General features: G+C 52.4%; 2 protein-coding genes and 1 long non-coding RNA gene across 5 annotated transcripts; 1 reads left to right on the top strand and 2 right to left on the bottom strand.

Moving 5' to 3' along the window:
• TMPRSS12 (transmembrane serine protease 12) lies at positions 1 to 5,023 on the bottom strand. Its single transcript, XM_074164844.1, has 5 exons — positions 4,917 to 5,023; positions 4,332 to 4,529; positions 2,123 to 2,394; positions 1,254 to 1,396; positions 1 to 234 (listed from the first exon to the last, which is right to left on the bottom strand). Exons 1-5 carry the CDS (start codon positions 5,021 to 5,023, stop codon positions 1 to 3), a joined length of 954 nt encoding a protein of 317 aa, XP_074020945.1.
• A 431-nt stretch (positions 5,024 to 5,454) lies between these two features.
• TMT1A (thiol methyltransferase 1A) lies at positions 5,455 to 11,101 on the bottom strand. Of its 2 annotated transcripts, XM_074164949.1 has the most exons (3): positions 11,091 to 11,101; positions 7,438 to 7,927; positions 5,455 to 6,522 (listed from the first exon to the last, which is right to left on the bottom strand). In XM_074164949.1, the coding sequence occupies exons 1-3, from the start codon at positions 11,099 to 11,101 to the stop codon at positions 6,286 to 6,288; spliced, it is 738 nt and encodes a 245-aa protein (XP_074021050.1). In that variant the 3' UTR covers positions 5,455 to 6,285. The 2 variants fall into 2 exon arrangements, with proteins under 2 accessions (XP_074021050.1, XP_074021048.1); XM_074164947.1 differs by lacking the exon at positions 11,091 to 11,101 and having other exon boundaries at positions 7,438 to 7,941.
• Positions 9,747 to 17,857, top strand: LOC141476293 (uncharacterized). Of its 2 annotated transcripts, none has more exons than XR_012463666.1 (4): positions 9,747 to 9,794; positions 10,469 to 10,570; positions 11,093 to 11,289; positions 16,112 to 17,857. It is a non-coding gene; the product is annotated as an uncharacterized lncRNA (long non-coding RNA). The 2 variants fall into 2 exon arrangements; XR_012463665.1 differs by having other exon boundaries at positions 9,791 to 10,019.
• The last annotated feature ends 1,591 nt before the right edge of the window (positions 17,858 to 19,448 follow it).

Consider the following 19,448-nt stretch of genomic DNA (forward strand, 5'->3'; position numbering starts at 1 on the left):
CTACACGAGTACCATCCCTACCAGAGTCAGACAGACGGTCAGTGGAATGCTGACGGGGTTCCCAGCCGTGCTGCTCAGCAGCTTGGATGTTATCCACGCTCTGTATTGCGTTAAGCGGACGTAGATCCCGGGATACGCTGGTCGGCCACAGCCGAGGCCGAAGCTAGAAATCCCAATGAGATAGTATTTGTCGGTCCCAGCATGATAACATGCCAAAGGTCCGCCGCTGTCTCCCTAAAAATAAACAGTATAAAGAACTAGTAACTTACGCTCCCACCTGGGAGACAACGTAGAAGTCAGTAACGTGTCCACTTTTTTTCTTAACTTTTCTCACTCCGGTCAGTGAACCGGGCAGTGACGCTGACGGAACCCACGGCTCGTGGTGCACAAGGTACAGTGGGGTGATGCCGGGTGACGGTGGCTCGAGTCCCCACCCCCACCTGAGTGAGCTTCAGTGTCTTTAACTAAAGTTCTGGTTTTCTCTCTGCACCTTTTCATTCCAAGGCTCATCTCCCTAAACTTTCTCACTCCTCAGCATGAGAACACACCGTCTGCACGGTGTGTAAGGAACAAGAACACGGTAACGAAGGCAGAGCTCTGAGTCTTTGCCACGGCACCTACTGCGAGGGAAATACCGAGGGGAGAGGGAGGGTGTGAGACAAAGGACCTACCAATACGTGATGGGTTTTAATTACAAATGTCTCCCATATCACAGCTGGTGCCCCAGCTTTTGCATACTGGTGCTTTTGACCCGAGAATTGTCATTTCTGAGGAAGAGATGCTGATTGCTCAGCATTTAAATAAAAATCTCTCCCTATCACTGAACCATATCACTTTCCACCGCTGCTGCTCTTTCAGCAGCACAAAACCAGGTGAGATGCTTGTGCGCTTCACACGCTGCGTGTGTACTGTCATACCTCTGTGTATCTACAGCTGTGTTTGTGTAATACGTAATTTATTGACATCTTTGTGGCAAGTGTTGTATAAATGTGTTTGAGTTCTTTATCCTTTCACCTTGTTATCTTACTCTTGTCTTCGTCCGAGCATCACTGAATCCTTCATGTGTGGTTTTGAGATGTGTTTTTCCTTTGGAATCACCGTCTCACCTCTCTTTCTATTTATGCTGATGCTTTTGCAGTAGGACATGTTTTCTGCTTAGCATTTGTGCCATTGTAATTAACTATGCCACAGCTGCTGGCCCTCACGGTGCCCCTGAGCCGCTGGCCGGGGGTTTTCCCCGGGGCCGTTCGTACCTGGCAGGCGTCGACTTCGCCGAAGCGAGAGCCAGCGCAGATCATGTTCCTGTTCACCAGCCCCCCGTACGACTCCGAGCCGTTGCAGGTGCTGTAAGGAATGATTTCCACTTGAGCTTCTCTTAACACAGCTGAAGTATCGCCTGTAATGGAAGGCAGCATATGGAAAGGTAAAATATTTATGCTGCTGTGTGTAGCAATTCTTACCGTGCTCTTTTTTCCCCTGTTTAGCTTAAGCGTGTTTGTGCACATGTCTAGACATTCATGTAAATACAGAGATTGTGCTGCCTTCTAACGGATTGAAACTTCAGTGCGTTAAGGATTTGCAGGCTTGGATTTGGTGTAGTCTTCCACAGTTCTTATTGTGAAGAAACAGCGATGGGAATCGTACCACTCGCCAGCCTTGCTGGGAACGTCAGCGGTGACAGCAAACCAGCTCGTACCATCCCCAGCCCTCTCGAAATCTCCACACCGGGCTGGGGCTGACTAAGAGGTTGTGCTCGTTGGGATTAAAGGGAGAGTCTAAGGGAGCGCAGCCATTTGTAAAATACACGGGGACCCCTGGGTTTACAAGGCACAGCATCAGAATCGTTGTTCTATAAAAAAGCCATTTCTAGCAGACAACACTGAGTAGTACCGTGTAGTAGTACCAGTAACATTCAGTACCACGGATCTGAAAGTCAGGGTGGTTTATTTTCGTTTTTTGGTGTTATACTTGGAATAAAAGCTAGAAAATGTATGCCTTTGGTTACCTCTGTGTATGTCTAACCTGCTTTCAGTGGAAGAGCTGATGAAAGCAGAGATTCAGTTGTGGAAGGATTTAACTGGTGGTATGTGAGACACCTCCTGACTTGCATGGGAAGGTGTACCTTGCTCGGAGGTGCGTCCCCAGCCGCTGATGAAGCACTCGGTGCCGTTCTCCAGCCCCGGGGGGAGCTCAGCAGGGGGCAGGCAGATGGGCTGGATGTGGCCACTGTACCGAACCGCGTAACCCAGCGCAAACAGCGCGATGTCGTTTTCAAACGTTTCCCTCTTGAACTCCGGGTGCACCGTGATGCTTCTGATCTTTCTTTTCACTGTGTGTCTGCTGAGTTTCTGCAGGTTGTGCGTGCCCAAAACCGCTCTCCAGGAGTACAGGTTCCTAAGACAGAATTCATGTATTTTTTTACAATTATGTTGAAGTAAATACATTTCTTGATGGCATTGTTTAACCCATTGTTTTACTGTTGGCTTATGCACCTGTAGGAAAATACACTGAAAATTCTGTAGGGAGTACTTTCTAGAACAAATTGGACAGAATTACCATTGTTTTGCACACTCAGTTTGCCTAATGCTGGTTATGGCGAATTCAGATTAATGATTTAAGCTGATACTCAGATTTGGCTTCCCACCCCATCTCAGCAGAGGCCACCCAGGAGATATTCTTTTGAAAAAGATAAAACCACAGATTTATTTTGCAGAAAGAAGGTAGACTTATATCCACAGTGCTTATAAAAACTGTGCTTGTACCCAGATTTGGGAAATCCATTAACTAGTTATCAAATTAATATCCACTTAATACTAAATTTAGAAATAGGGCCACAGTCATTCTGACCTGATTCCTGTTCAAGTCTGTTGATGCTGATACTAAGTGGGAATTGAATTTGGCCTGCGATGAGCAAAGGGCAGGCTGTAAAATTCAGATTAACCTCCAAAATTCTCCAGAGCATAAGATAAAAATTAAATTGATTATTTGTGATATAATGCATCTCTAAAATAATGTTTGTAAAAGTGCATTTAAAGAAACAAGGAGCTGATCTAACAAAGTCCTGATAAACAAATTCCAAAGTTCAGATGTTTTTACAGTTCACTTTCCCTCAGTTCATGGTTATGTCAACACAGTCAATACAAACCAGCATGAACTAGATTTTGTAATGATGCTAAAGACTATGAAAAGACAATAATGATGAGAAAGCTGAAATGCAGCAGAGTTCCTGTAAGTACAATGAAAAGGCCTGTTCTAAGGACTGTTACTACCACATTGTCCAAAAAAAAGTGAAGTGCCAAATTGCTGGTTCTGTTAAACAGGAAAAATGAAAACAGTGTTAAAACTAATGATTTGTAATGTTTCTAATTTAAATACTGCAATATTTTCTTTTTGCAGTGAGCTTAACTAGTTTAGGAAAATCTATTAACCAGAAAAACTAGAGCTTCATGGAAAAAAAGCCCCGACCTAACCAAAAATGTCACCTAGATCAAAACCAAAACCCTTCATTAAAAATACCGATGGTTGTTCTGGGCCAAGCCAGAAGGGCGTGTCCAGAACTTCTTGATGCTGCCTTACAAAGATGGGACTTTGCATCCCATGCTGTGGCAGCCGTCACCACCGAGGGCCAGTACAGCGAAGGTGACAGAGGGGACAGAGCCAGCCTTCAGTCCTCAGAGCCACGACCAGTCCCTGGGACGGGCCCTGTCATAAACAGGGGTTGCAGAGTTGGGCTGCACAGTGGTGCTGCCATGGGAGAGCTCTGTCTGGAGCCCTGGAGAGACATAGACCTGTCAGAGAGGGTCCAGAGGAGGCCCCGGAGATGCTGGGAGGGCTGGAGCCCCTCTGCTGGGAGGACAGGCTGAGAGAGTTGGGGGGGTTCAGCCTGGAGAAGAGAAGGCTCCGGGGAGACCTTGGAGCCCCTTCCAGTCCCTAAAGGGGCTCCAGAAAAGCTGGGGAGGGACTCTGGATCAGGGAGGGGAGCGATGGGACGAGGGGGAAGGGTTTGACACTGAAAGAGGGGAGATTGAGCTGAGATGTGGGGAAGAACTTCTTTGGTGTGAGGGTGGTGAGAGCCTGGCCCAGGTTGCCCAGAGAAGCTGTGGCTGCCCCATCCCTGGAGGGGTTCAAGGGCGGGTTGGAGGGGGCTTGGAGCAACCTGGTCTGGTGGGAGGTGTCCCTGCCCAGGGCAGGGGGATGGAACTATGTGAGCTTTAAGATCCCTTCCCACCCAAACTGTTCTGTGATTCTATTTGCCTTTGTTCAGAGATACCACAGGTGATCTACCATGCCCTCCTCATCGTCAATACCCAGCTATTAGCATGAATACGTACTCCCTTCCTGTCACGCAGTGGCCCGCGGTCAGGACCGAGTTCTCGTTCACCAGAACTCCCCCGCAGACGTGGGCGAAGTTGCTGCCGGGCCGGCGGAGCTGGAGGCTGACGGCCCAGGGCCAGGAGCCCACCACGGCGTCTTGTCCCCCCACGATGCGGGACCCCGGGACGGCGTCTGAGAGCGGCTGCTTCCCGCACCCTGCCGAACACAACACCCGTTACGGCGCTCACAGCAGAAAACAGAGCTTTTCGGGGACTGGCAGCATTTTGGGGGGGTTGATTTTTTTTTTTCCTTAATCTACAGGGTTACTTGCTGTGGGATTTCTGATGTTTGCCGCTGGAGCCCAACTTCTGGTAGTTTCCTTAGGTTGTATGAAACGTGTGTATGTCACCTGGTTACAAGTGCATTTCCTGCGTATGGATTTATTGTGCACACCGAGGCGCATCCCGTCGCCGTGTGAATTCATCCCATTTTGGTGCAGGTGAAGTTTTCCGTGTGTCTGTGGGGGCCCTGGGCCGCCACAGCCTGTGTTCCCCCACGTCCCCCCACCGTCCCCTCAGACCCCCCGCCCCTCCCGCCTCGGCTCAGCCCCGGTACCCTCGGCGGGAGCCGACAGGACCGTCGGGCCGGGCAGGACAAGGGCCAGGAGCAGCGGCAGCATCGGGGTGGCGACGGGCCGGCCCCGCCGCATCCTCCCTCAGGGGACAAAATGGCGGCAGCGCCGCCAACGGCCGCTGAGGCGGCGGCGCCCGGCGGGGAAAGCCCGAGCGCGGACCGTTGAACACGAGGGTTTAGCGCTGCCGTGAGGGACCGGGTGAGAGGCGGCGAACGCGGGCAGGGCTGCGTGGGGAGGCAGCGCCCGGCCCGCCCCTCACACCCCGGCTGCTGAGAATAAACACCTGCTGCGGAGCAAAGGTCGGGAGGGAAGGGCTGGGGGCGCGTCCGGGGCTGTAAATTAAAGGGCGGGAGTTCAGGGTCTGTGTCCGCCGGCGCCTTCTGCGGGGCGGGAACTGCCTGTGGTGGTTCCCCCCGGCCGCAGCCGAGCCCCCGCAGCCGCTCGCTCACCCCCCGTTTGGACGGGGAGAGAATTGAAGGGCAAAAGTGAGGGAAAACTGGTGTGTTGAGATGAAGACGGTTTAATAAGTAAAGCAAAAGCCGCGCACAAGCAAAGCAAAGGGAGGGCTCCGGTCCCTGCCCCCCGTGGCAGGCGGGGGTTCAGCCGTCCCCAGGAACGCCGGGCTCCATCCCGCGGAACGGGGCCTTGGGAAGACAAACGCCATGGCTCCCGACAGCCCCCCTTCTTTCTCCTTCCCCAGCTTTGTGCCCCGAGCACCACGGCGCGTGGTCGGAACATCCCTGTGGCCAGCCGGGGCCGGGTGTCCCGGCCGTGTCCCCTCCCGGCCCCTGGTGCCCCCCAGCCCATCGCCGGCGGGGGGTGAGGAGCAGGAATGGCCTCGCGAGCTCAGCGACACCAGAGCCACCGCTGCGCTGTCACACTGTCCCCGTCCCCAGACCACAGCACCGGCCGCTGACCAGAGCCACCGCCGTCCCAGCTGAAGCCGTGACTGCGGGAGGGGGAGTGGGTCCAGCCCTGCAATGGCCGACTCCAGCGTGGGGAGCCCCTGCAGGGTCCCTGCCCACAGCTCACCAGGCAGAGGGAGACGTTCCTTTGAGCTCGTACATTTTTTTTCCCTGCCTGCTGGGCTGTTTCCATTCCCCTGCAGCCCCACAGGATCCCACATGGCTGCGCTGGGTCCAGCGAGGCACCGTCAGCAGCGGTGCTTCAGAGATGCTTAGAAAACTGACCCTCTCTTCTCATTTGATGCTTGAATCGGAAACTGAATTAAAGTCCTTCACCGTGTTGCCTGGATTCGGAGGTCTGGATTAGCCTATGCCGTGTTGTGCGTGTTGATTATGCCAAGGGCTCTCGGGGGCAGGGGTGTGGGGTGTGAGCTACTTGACGGCGTACCCAATGATGTGGGGCTCGATGGGGGTCCAGGGCAGTGCCACGCTCGTGTGCCGCAGGCTCAGCTCCGAGAAGTTGGCCTGTTCGAGATTCTTCCAGATCTCCCTCGTTAGGCAGCACCCGGCAAAGACAAGTTTCCAAGTCGGGTAACAGACCTGCTGCCAAAAGTACCTCCAGCTGGATCGGTCGGCGGCCACGTGCTCCAAGAAATAGAAAGCGCCTCCCTGGGGAAAACAAAGTCCTTTCACAGAGCAGGCGCCGGGGCCAGGCTGAACTTCTGCCCCCGTCCCGCCTCCCCTCCAGTACAGACCAGTGCCTGCGCCGGTCCCTCGCTCAGCGGGATTCTCCCACCCCTTCCCGGCTTTTGTGGTGTCAGTTGGAATTAGTGTAAGCAGGAAACTTGCAGGGACTCAAAATGCCTGTTCAAAAAGCGTGAAGGGTGTACTTATTTGATCCCTCTTTCATTATGGCAATAGTTTGTTGTCTTTTTGTTTCATGTCATTTCTTTTTTTTGGAAGGAAACTAAGAGAAAGGTATAAATTTTACTGAAACTCAGCAGTTTTTGACAACCCAGAGGATTGTCTTGAAAATGCCACTTTAAAGGCTGAAAGTCTATTGCAAAAATAGCCCAACAAAACAGCTGGTTTTGGTCTTTAACTTGATTAGTATAGGACAGGGAATGACGGCATTTAATGAGACTCTTTCAGTCCTACAGGTAGATCCACTTCAGCCACTTCTAAGAGGCTAAAGCAGTTTGTTTAAAATGCAGATTTTCACTCTTGATCAGAGAGCTTCCCACCAAAGAAAACCCGGTGTGTGGGGGGAGAGACAGCACCAGAGGAACCAGTTCTGCTTTAAATGATAAACCATAATTACTTAGAAAATTAGTGGCAGTTCTAGTTACCAGACTATGGGACTTTTAGGGTTTTACTTTTAAGACCAGGACGGACCGACCAGTGTCTTGCTCCTGCTTTGCACCCTCTAGCAGTGCAGGGCGGTTGTGGGGAAGTAAACTGGGTCATTTGGGAGCTCAAACCCAACTATTTTTCTTTTTTTTTTCTTTTTTTCTTATCTCATGGTGCAGTGCCTCTGGAACAGACGATAAAGGTAACAACAGAGCTTTTTATTTGGATACTCACTGGTCGGAGCACTCGCAGGACCTCCCTCAGGGTGCCGTTCACGTCCTGCACGGAGCAGAGGACCAGGGTGCAGACGACGGCATCCACAGACCCGCTGGGCACCTGGTGCAGGTCTTCTCCTGCGGCCACGAGGAAGCGCTCGTACTGGACGTGCTGGTTCTTGCTCATGTTTCTCGAGAGGCCCTGCTGGAAGTTGGGGTTGATGTCGGTGCAGGTGACTCTGCAGCCTGGTGGGTAGAACTGGAAGTTGGGGCCACAGCCGGTCCCAATCTCCAGCAGCTTCAGCTCCCCTGAGGGGCTCCTGAAGTCGGGGAGGTTACGGAATAACTCCTGCTTCTGCTTCTTCGCTTTCCTTTCGTGAAACGCAGAAAGTTTCTCTAAGAAGAAAGGGAAAAATATCTTCTTGCAGAAGGGCTCCCATATGCCCAGGAAGGAGAGCAGGTAGATGGGCATGGCCAGCAGCGCCAGGCAGGCGCGGAGCAGGAGGATGCTGGGCTCTGTCATTTCCAGTGTGGGGCAGAGGAGCCGTACTGGGCAAAACTAGTTCTTCTGCCCGTTAGAGCCCTTGAAATTCAGAGAGAGCAGCATTCAGGCACTTGCTGCCTTCCTCCTGGAGTGTATTCAGCTCCTTGGATTCATCTGGTGGAGTTTTCTCTAAAGCTGAATTTAAAGTCCGGTCACGGGCAGGGACGGGAGATGTGGGAGCGCGTCCCGAAGAGCGTCCCGGCTCTGGCAGAGGAGGAGCCGGGCTGTTATGAACCCTGGGTAAAATGGGCAGTGCAACCCCTGGCAAAATGTCATAACCTGCCCTAATTTGGTGTTCGAGCAGCTTCGGGTTACAGGTCACATCCCTTAAAGCCACGGAATGTTGACTTTAGTGAGCTGAAGGAAATTAATCCAAACTCTGGATCTGCTGTAGGTGTTTCATTGGGAGTTTAATGAACATTTCAGTTAAAAGGCATTTATTTAAGAGTTAATTTACCACCCCGTTGTAAGTGGCTGGATGAGCTGATCAGCTGCTTGCTGTGTGCTCTCTCTGCAACAGCAGTTTTCAGTCTTTCCACTTCGTGGACACCTGAAACCCGTCGGTGTGTGCACACAGGCTCCTCCGCAGTGAGGGAGTGTCCGCAGTGATCCTCCAGCCCTCTGGGATTCATGGAACAGAGAGAAAATGATTTATTAATCCAGTAACTGCCACCTACAGTATATGGCTTGGTTTTATTGTTCACTTCAGCAGCTGGAATCACCGATTTAGACAATGCTAAATGCATTCTGGAAAACTTTTACAACTTTGCAGCAGTCGGTGCTTTTCCAAAGGGCTCAGCAGCAGCGTAGATCAGCCACGGGCACCAAGTCGCTCGGCTCCGGGTGAGCCTGGGCAGGGAAGGGAGGACTTGGGGTCTGTGGGGATGTGGGGGGAACATTCTGGGAGTCTGGAGAAGGGCAGAGGAACAGGATATCAGTGGGGTGACTGCGAGGGACAAACTGGGGATGTGATGGGACAGAGGGACCTCGGGGAGGGGTGTAGGGTACCGGGGGGGTCTGAAAGGAGGTTGTAACGAGAGGGGGTCGGTCTCTTCTCCAAAGGAACAGGCAATGGGACAAGAGGAAATAGCCTCAAGTTGCACCAGGGGAGGTTTAGGATGGGTATTAGGAAAAATGTCTTCACCAAAAGGGTTATCAACCATTGGAAGAGGCTGCCCAGGGCAGTGCTGGAGTCACCATCCCTGGAGGTGTTTAGAAGCCGGGCAGACGTGGTGCGTGACGGACATGGGGTGGGGGTCTATAGGTGTGTCCCCCTCCCAAGCAACCCTTCCCCGTCTCCACGCACTAGGGGTCCCATCAGCACTATCAGCTCCCACTACACCCTCTTGGAGGTGTGCCTCCAGGGCGAACCATAGAAAGGCAGCGGGACCGATATACATGGGGATGGAGACTCATATACAGAAAGGAGATCCACGTTTATGCGGGGGGCAGGACCCACACTTATGGGGCTCGCCCCACAGATCAGATACGGGGCAGGAGTCAAGTCTATGGGGAGGGCCCCACAGATACGGGGCGGTGATCCCAGGTGAGGGGACCCTGCCGTCCTGGCGCGTCGCGTCGCCCACCCGCCGCCACTCAAGGGTGACCCTCGCCCTCGCCCCGCTCGCTCTCCTCAAGCCACGCCCTCATACCTTCATTTGCATAACCCCGCCCATCCGCGCACTCCTCCTTTGCCTCGTTGCGCTCGCAGTGGGTCGGTGAGGACACGCCCTCCTCCGCGCGGCGGCCAATGGGAGGGCTGGAGGCGTGGCGTGGCGGCCGCGGGGGCGCCTCAGTCTCTAGCAGGGCGGCAGAAGGCGTGGATCGCAGCGGTAAGGGGGGAAGGCGGGGAGAGAAGGGAGGGTGGTATGCGTATTCCGACCCGCGTTCCCCCCGTTGCCGCCAGCCGCGGGCGATCGGGGTTTTAGCGGCGTCGCAGAGCAGCGGTAGTGGCTCCTTCTTCGCCCGGAGAGCACGTTTCGTGGCTCCACCGGATTTTGGGGGGTCGTACAGGCGCTCCGGTAGGAACCGGGGGGGCGTCCGTGGGGTCCCCGAAGGTCCGAGTCTGACGCCGCCTCCGCTCCCCTCAGGGCGGGCCGGCGGCGGAACTAGCCGGAGGGGGGGCGGTCCCGGCTCCATAAACCTCCTTTTTTCTTTATTTTTAGTTTAGTTTAACCTTTCAAGTATCAGTCTGCTTTATTTTAAATTAATTTTTGTTCTTTTAATGTTAATTTGTTTTTTTTTACCTCACTTCTGCCTCTTCCTCCCCCACACCCACGTGGCTCCTCTCCAGCCCCTTCGAAAACATTTAAAATATATATTTTTTACACCTTTATTTAATGCATTTTTAATTTCTCTTTTTTTAATGTAGTTTTTGTCTCTTTTTGGTGTTTTTTTTCCCTCTTACGGAGAAGCGGGAACATGCCCGCGACAGAGCCGGGTTGCGAACTATAGATGTTTTGCCTTTATATAATTGCTTATTTTCTGCTTTTATGCCCCCATACAGCATTCTCTGGCTTAGTGACGTCGTTATTTCCTCAAGAAACGTGAGGATTGTTCCCGTTTCTTTTGTGGGAATCGGAGCCCGTGCGGTGCCGCGGGAGCGGAGGTACCGGCTCCTCACACGGACGGGGCGGCCTCGGGCTCATCCCGGGGGGAGGCTCAAGATTTTGGGGGGGGTCAAGGGGAGACCCCAGGCGTCCGGGGGCCTGATCCCGGGGAGGGAGTAATCGTCCCCGCAGGAAGGTGAAGAAGATTCGGGGGTGCTCTGGGCTCCGCAGCACCCCAAAACTCCCAAGCATACACCGGAGGGGCCCAAAATTCATGGGGATGCTTAGAAGTCCTGACTGGGGCACCCCAGAGTCCCCCCGGGGCACCCTAAAATCCCTGGGGACACCCCAGAACCTCCCTGGGGCACCCTAAAATCCATAGGACGCCTCAATTTTCCCTTGGAAGCCCCCAAATTCCGCTGCAATTGCGTTGTATCTTTCAGCTTACAGAAAAAACCCACACAGTTTTTGCATCTTAAGCATCTTAATTCTTAAGATAATGCTACTGGCATGGAGGTCAACGCGCAGGAACAGGACTCAAAGCCATTTTGTTTTCATTTTTCTTTTACTTATTACTACAGTATAGACATATTGAACCCCCAGCACCGAATCCCGTGTTCCCCTGTCCCCGTCCCGAGTCCGTACCAGCGCTTGTACCGACGGCGGCTCCAGCAAGGCGTTCGGGCTGTGAGGACTGGGCTCCCCGGAAGAGACCCCGCAGAGGAACCGGGCCGAGATGGCACTGGCCGCGGCAGGATGAGAACAGAACTCACGCACGGTCAGATAAGAAAATGGCGTTACCCGTTTGTTTACCCGGGGGGAAACCTGGCTTCCCGCTTCACGGGGGTGGGCGGGGACCGCCCGTGAGTCGGCGGCCAATGGGAAAGAGGGATTAGGCGGCCCTAGCCAATAGGAAGGGAGGGCGCGAAGAGCGGGCCAATTAGGGAGCGGAGGCGATGAGGGCGCCAAGCGGGCAGCGCGGCGGAGAGGACGGGGTGACGTGAACATGGGCGAGAGGCAGTGGGGGGAAGGCGGGGCGTTGCGTGTGCGCAGTGCGGCGCGAGAGGCGGCGGCGCATGCGCAGAGGAGCGGCGCGCAGGCCAGAGGGAGCCGCCGCCATTTTCTAAGCGTGTCGTCCCCGCCTCCCCCCCCCCTACCTTTCATGCCGCCATGGTGAAACGGGCAAGCGTAAAAGTAGAGTTGGGGAATACAAAACTTCAAAAGCATATAATACAAAAGCGTAGTAGAGTCAGGGAATAAAAAACTTCAGAAGAGATACTATTCGGCATGTAGCATACAGGTAAGGGGTGAAGAGTTTAGCCATATAGCAGGGAGGAGAAGACAGGACAATGCACAGGATATTCAGGCTCCCTTCAGGCAGGCAGTAGGAGCAGACAGGCCAGTGTGGGTAAAGGTAGCGTTTTCAGTACAGGATTTAAAGGCCTGGAAGGAAATGGTGGGAACATAACAGGAGGATCCTGAGAAAGTGGCCAAAGTAATAGAAACAATAATTGAAAATCAGGATCCGGATTGAAAAGATTTTCAAGTAATTTTGAATACCATAGTGTCTCACGAGGAGCGAATTATTCTGGCAAAATCAAGGAGGAGGCTGAAAGGGTACATAAGCAGAGTGTCCAGGCAGGAAGAATAGAGTGTCATTTCCCATCAAATCACCCTAATTGGGATCCCAACATCCCAGCTCAAAGGTTGTTGTTGACTGAGTGTCAGAGATTGGTATTACTCTGTATTCGGAATGCCATACCCAAATCTAAAAACTGGTCCAAATTATAGCAGGTTGTTCAAGGGAAGGGGGAAGATCCTTCCACTTTCTTTGACAGTTTAATAGAAACAGCCCAAAAATACACTGACGTCAATCCAGAGGTCAAGTCAGATGCAGTTTTGTTGGTACATATCTTTGACAATCAAATTTGGATATCAAAAGAAAGTTACAGAAGTTGGAAGGGTCAGATGCAAGGTCCCTGGATAAGTTGTTAGAAACTGCGTGGAGAGTGTATAACAATCAAGAAAAGGTTGAAGAGGAAAAAGAGAAAAGGGATAGCAAGATACTGGTGGCAGCTATAGTACAGGGAACTAGAGGAAGCTGTGTAAGGAACAGCCAAGGATCTGGACATAGAAATTCTAGGCGGTATCCAGGACATGTACAAAGAAACCTGGCCCCTTTGGACAAAGATCAGTTTGTGTTCTGTAAACAAAAGGGACACTAGAAAAGAGAGTGTCCTAAGTTAAGACACAAGGAATACGAGAACCTGCCACAGGCAGCAGCCAACCTGTGTGCCCTGGATCCAGACTGAAGGGGAGCAGGGGCTGCCTCGAAAGTCCCCCCAGCAGAGCCCCATGTTACTGTAAGGGCAGGGAATAAAGAGGTAAAATTTCTTGTAGACACGGGAGTCACCTGCTGCAATTCTGAATACATATAAAGGGACCCCAAGCAAAGAAAGAACTTCTGTTGTTGGTGCCACCAGGAGAAAGTAAAACAGGCCTTTCTTCCAACCTGTGAAATTCAGAATTGGACAATGGCTGATAACCCGTCAGTTTCTTTATACATCTGATTGCCCTGTGCCATTGCTGGGGAGAGATAACACTTCACTTGGAAAGCTTAATACGCAAATTACTTCTGATCAGGGAAAAATTCAAGAGAAGCCCCTAGAGGCCCAAGTATTTACATTGCCAGAGCCAAGAATAACCACTGAAAATACCAGAGGATGTGGAAAATGCAGTGAATCCCCTCGTTTGTGGGGACAGCAAACTTTCCATGAGCCAGCAATGTGCCCTTGTTGCCAAGAGGACCAATGGGATCCTGGGCTGCATAGGGTAGAGTGTGGCCAGTAGGTCGAGGGAGGTCATTCTCCCCCTCTACTCTGCACCAGTGAGGCCACAACTGGAATACTGCATCCAGTACTGGGCATCTCCCTTATGAGGAAAGGCTGAGAGAGCTGGGGCTCTTTAGCCTGGAGAAGAGAAGACTGAGGGGAGACCTGATCTATGTTTACAATTACCTAAGGGGTGGGTTGAAGGATGATGGAGCCGGACTCTTTTCAGTGGTTTCCAGTGATGGGACGAGGGGCAACAGGCACAAGCTGGAACATGGGAAGTTCCATTTAAATACAAGGAGAAACTTCTTTCCGGTGAGGGTGCCAGAGCCTTGGAACAGGCTGCCCAGGGAGGTGGTGGAGTCCCCTTCTCTGGAGATTTTCAAGACCCACCTTGATGCGATCCTGAGTGATGTGCTATAGGAAATCCTGCTTTAGCAGGGGAGTTGGACTAGATGATCTCTAGCAGTCCCTTCCAACTTCAACAATTCTGTGATTCTGTCATTGTGCTGCTGGAGCTCCAGGGCAATCGTGAGCAGCATCAAGGATTCAACTCAAACCAGGCACCAGGCCGGTAGGACAAAAGCAATGCCCTGTTAAAATGGAGGCTGAGAGAGGGCTAGAACCTACTGCTGAGAAATTTGTAAATTTTGGATTACTAAGGGAATGCCAATCTGAATATAATACACTGATTTTGCTGGTGAAAAAGCCACATTCAGACAAGTATCGAGTAGTACAGGATCTGAGGGGAATAAATCCGGTAGTTCAGGATGTGTGCCTTGTGGGTAATCCATGTGCTGTGACAGCCCTGGAGGAAACTGATCCATGGTTCAGGGCACTGGGTTTGAAGGATGTGTTTTTCTGCAGGCGGCTCAAAACTTAACAGCCAAGAGCTGTTTGCCTTCGAATGGGAAAACCCAAAAACAGGCCGTAAGACGCAGCTGTGTTGGATGGTGTTGCTGCAAAGGTTTAAAAATAGCCCAACTATTTTTGGGAGCCAGTTAGCTAAAGAGTTAGATCTGCAGAAGGCACACGAAGGAATTACTCTGCCGTAATATGTGGATGACATACTGGTGGTGACCAGTACAAACGAAGCTGCTAAAAGTCTAATGATTGACCTTCTAAATTTCCTGGGACGGGTGGGATACAAGGTATTGGCGAAAAAAAGCTCAGGTTGCTTTACCAGAGGTCGCTTACTTGGGATTTACCATTTCCCAAGGACAACGTAGTTTGGGAACCGAGAGAAAAGAGGCCACCTGTCAAATTCCAGAACTTCCTTCGAAAGGGGAACTTGGAGCCCTCCTGGGCATGGCTGGATGGTGCCGCTTGTGGATCGTAAACGTTGGGCTGACAGCAAAACCGCTGTATGAAGCAGCACAAGGAGAAGGGAACCTTCTGATCTGGACTGAAGAATGTTGAGATGCCTTCACAAAGCTGCAGCAAGCTTTGATGAGCGCTCCAGCACTGGGACTGCCAAATCTGGAAAAGCCATTTGAACGGCTTGTATATGAGCGGTTACATCTCATGCTGGAAGCGCTGGCCCAAAAGCTGGGGTCATGGAAGAGACCAGTAGGGTGTTTTTCAAAACAATTGGACAGTGTCAGTAAAGGATGGCCTTAGAGTGGTTGCTGCTACCATGCACCTGATTCTGGAAGCACTTGTGGTTGTATATGTCCATGGAGCTGTTGGGAAAGAGAAAGGACTCTTGAGCTCCCAAGGCTCACCCGTTAAGTACGGACACCTGACACAGGAGTTGTAACAAAACGTCAGTCTACCTGAACAAGTAGGAATAATGCACTGCAAAGCCCATCGGTTTGGAAATACCCCAGTAAATACGGGAAACAGACTGACAGGTGAGGTAGCCAAAGGGTAGGTGTTAGTAATGCCAGAAAAATATCAAAAGCGAGGGTATTCCCCAGCTGAATATAATTCTGAAAATGGTAAATTGGCCGATATTTTGAAAGCCCAAAAGAATCGGGTGACCCCTCCGAATCAGATGGTAATTCCTCAAGAAGTGACGTGGGAGCCCAGAGGCATAGAGAGACTCATTGGGGAACTGAAGCAATGATTGAAGTCCCAAGGACTCAAGTCTTGAGTGTCAGAATGACATGAGTAGCCAAAATATCTTGAAGAAATGTGAAATACACCTCCGGTAACAACCTGCCACTACCCTGAAGACCCCCACCAGGGATTGCTAAAAAAGGAAATAGCCCAGGAGATGGCTGGCAAAGAGGTTTTTCAGAATTACCCCAGCCAGATGGGTACAGGTGTCTCTTGGCAGTTGTAGATACCTTCTCAGGTTAGCCTGAGGCCTTACCCTGTCGCACCAGCAAGGCCAGAGAAGTGGCAAAGGTACTTCTCCGGGAAATAATATTACAGTTTGGAGTCCCAGTAGGTCTCTCATCAGACAGAGGTCCTCATTTTGTGGCCGAAATAGTTCAGGGTGTAGCGAGAGCTATTGGGGTGAAATGGGACCTGAATACTCCATGGAGACCAGAGGAAGGTTGGGAGGTAGAAAGAATGAATCAAAGCCTTAAGAGGCAAACCAGTAAGATTTGTCAGGAAGCCTAGATTAAGTGGCCGGAGGCGCTCCTTTAGCATTGCTGCAAACACGTATTCAGCCAAAGTCCAAAGAAAAAGCCCACTTGAAATCCTATGTTAAACCTTGTCAGGTCATGGAAACCAGTGTAAACACGGAAGTGTTGGGGAATCGGTATCTTACAGAGTATACGTTTTCTTTAGAGAGAAAGTCTCATCTTCTCTCCACAGGTACGTGGTGCAGAGTGTGCCGTTGGCTCTGAACGTTGTGGTCCATCCACATTGACCCAGGGGCTGGGTCTGCCTGAGGACTCGGAGCAACCAACCTCTGCAGGAGAGGTGGAAGGGACCATTCCAGATCCTGCTCACCACGTACACTGGGGTGAAGCTTGAAGGAATATCCCCATGGATACATTGCACCAGGATTAAGCTCCGCCACCAGAATGGAAAGCAAGACTGGATGGACCGTTATGGTTAAAGTTAGCACGGGAACATTGATAATTGTAACCCTGATGTTTGCGAGCCGTGCTCAGGTGGGGACTTAAAATTAACAAGATGAAAATTTAATTCTAGGCTTAGTTCAAGGGTTTGGAAAAATGCACAATTTATCTAGTGTTGCCGCCTGTCTCCCCTTCCCACACTCAGCTGGCCAGCCTGTTCCTTGTGGGATTGTACCAGTAACATGTCATTGCTTGAGGAATGGGAAAACCTTACTGAATCATTTAAAAAGGTGAACTTTTCATGTTACTTAGATAACCATCATCAGGAGGGGATGGAGCAGTGTTTGGTGGATAGCAATTAGAGGAACGCCCAGTGGGATGGAAGGCCCTGAGCCAGCAGTTTATGAGCTTTGTGTATGTGCCGGCGGTGGGACGTACGCGAGCGTTGTCCAGCTCTGTGTTACCTATAACCACACCGCGAGCACACAGAGCCCTGGAGCGCACACGCCTTGGGAGAGGGGTGAGAACGTGGACAAAGAGAATAGAAGGGCATTGGGAATGCATCGGGCACAGCGGTGGGTGTATGGAGCGGGGTGACAGCTCTGTGCACAGTGTTGGTAAGTGGGAGTGTCTGTCCCTGAGTAACAACAGCAAAAATGGGCTCCTCGAGTTGGCCTTGGCCACGATGAGCACGTGTCAGGATGAGACTCGCAGCGAACACCGTCCGCAGGGAGCTCCCTCAGTCCCTTCACCTGGATACTCTGGGTGACCCCAGACAGGCGCTGGCCCACCCGCCTGCGCTGGGATGGTGCGGCCAGGCAGGAAGGGTGGGGTTCCTGACTCTGCCCCACGTGGAAGAGGAGCCCTGTTAAACATTGGGGAAGAATAAAAACAGATCCTGAGCAAGATGAGGGATGGGAAGAACCGCCCACCGCAGGGCGGTTTGGGTAGGGGCTCCAGAGCTTCCCGTTGCCAGGGCTCCTGAAACAGGAGGTTGGTGACAGTTTGACCTGGCAGGTACAAGCTCCTTTAAGGGCTACTCCAAGAGGATTTCAAATTATTAACAAACAAGTTCTAGCTAACACAGAAATGGCTCTACAGAACAGATTAGTTTTGGATTTGTTATTCATTAAAGAACATGGAATATGTGGATTCTTGAAACTAGATCAAGAGTTACTGTTGCATCCGTACCCCAAACGTAACGGGGGATTTACAGACAACTGGATGAAATGGAGAAAGGCGTTGAAGACAGCCGGGCAGTTAGAGATGCAGCAGGAAATAATTGGTTAAATCAAGTCCTCCAGGGTGTAGGGGCTGGTCGCTGAACGGGTGGTCAGCTTCAGGAGTGGAAGGACTCATTCTTGTAGTTCTCTTGATGGCAGCTGTAGGAGGTATTAAAAAGGCAATGGGAAGAATACATGGGAATATATTGTGATTGTGTCGAGTCATTGCCAGTCACAGTGTGTGTGACAAGAGGAGAAACCCCCCCCTGGGCACCCGGCACTGCAATAAACTGCTGTCGGCTTTCTAAACTATCAGATCAGTTTGGAGAGTAATCATCGCTAATTTTGGTGACAATGGTGCTGGTCTCGGCCAGCTCCCGCATCGCGGTGCTGCTGGGGGAACTGCCCTGGCTCATGGAGAGATGCAGGTCATGGGGCTGGGGCAAGGGGTGGGCAGAGACCCTCAGGTTCCCCCCTCATCCCGCCCCGAGCACAACCCGGGACATGTCCAGAGGACGTGGGAGCAGGTGCAGGAGGGGACACCTGGGGTTTGAGCCCTCCTGCCACCCCCCCCAACCCGCCCCCAGCCTCTCTCCCCCCTCGGTCTCCGGCCCCCCGGTGGAGCTGCGGGGGCTCTGCACCACAGCTGGAGCCAACATGGAGGCTGGGTGCAAGTAGGCTCCTACTCTCAAAATCTCTGTGTTTACCCACAATATTCCTTTGTTTACCTCCACCCCCATTTTTAACCCAAAATCCCCAAGTTTTGACCCTGAATCCCCATTTTTACTCTAAAATCCTCCTTTTTCCAGTTCCAACCCCCCATTTTCGCTAATTTCTCCAATATTTTACCATTTTAGGGGTGGTCTTTTGGCATAACCCTATGCAAGATGCTTACTAAAATCGCTGAGATCAAGTCCCTGCTGGAGGAGTGCTGCATCGGTCCCACCCCAGGGGGGCTAAACAGTCAGGGGGGCACAAGTGAATAAGATGAATTTTGGAACGTGCAGCGAGAACAATGTTTCCCAGGGAAGGAGCATCAGGGGGTCCCGCTGCAGCCCTGGTTGCTCCTGCCCCCGGAGCAGAGCCTGGAGGGGCCGCCCAGAGACGGCCAGCTCTGCGCAGGATGAGGGGCCGGAGCCACGTGGGGCAGGAGCAGAGCTGTCCCCTGCCCGGGGACGGGTGTCGGTCCGTCACTGCACCGAGCGATAGATTGGCCCCGTGGGGACCCCAGAGCACCCCGCTGCGGTGTCCCCTCGCCAGGTGCGGATGGCGGCTGCGCTGCTGGCAGGGACTAGGGCTGGAGTCCTGCACCCAGGTTTCCCCAGGACGCCCCCAGTGAGGGGACAAGGGGACTGTCTCTGTGCTGCCGCACCCTGTCACACCACTTTTGGTGCATCAGCAGCGCATCCTCTCCGGACGTCGGTGACCGTGTGTGGGAACACACTGATGGTGCCTCTGCACAAACCTCCGCAGCAAGGAGGGTTTGTGTGGCGTTTCGTGAGGGTCTGCGCTCCCTCGCGTCGCCATGAACCCCCTGTGGCACAGCCAGTGCCCGCGGGTCCTCCACACCTTTCTGTGTGCTGCACTGTTCCCTACCATCCCCAAAGGGGAACCACCAGTCGAGACGGGGGGATTTGTCTTTCCCCCCGTCGCCTGATCAATCCTCCGCCTCTGGCCGGCTGTCCCTGCTGTGTCACCTCTGTCTTCTGAACCTGGCTTCGGCGCCATGGTCCCAGCATCCGAGCAACCAGGAGAGAAGTGTCACCCCTTGTCAATTAAAGTCCTTCCTCATGTTTCACAAATCCTTCATAGAGAAGGATTTAATGATTATCTCTGCATCTGAGTCCTGCTCCTGCGTTAGCGCTGCCCGAGAAGGACCCTCTCCTGGAGCTGCTGCTTTAGGAC

Source organism: Numenius arquata, chromosome 29, assembly GCF_964106895.1.
Source record: "Numenius arquata chromosome 29, bNumArq3.hap1.1, whole genome shotgun sequence".
Taxonomy (NCBI): domain Eukaryota; kingdom Metazoa; phylum Chordata; class Aves; order Charadriiformes; family Scolopacidae; genus Numenius; species Numenius arquata.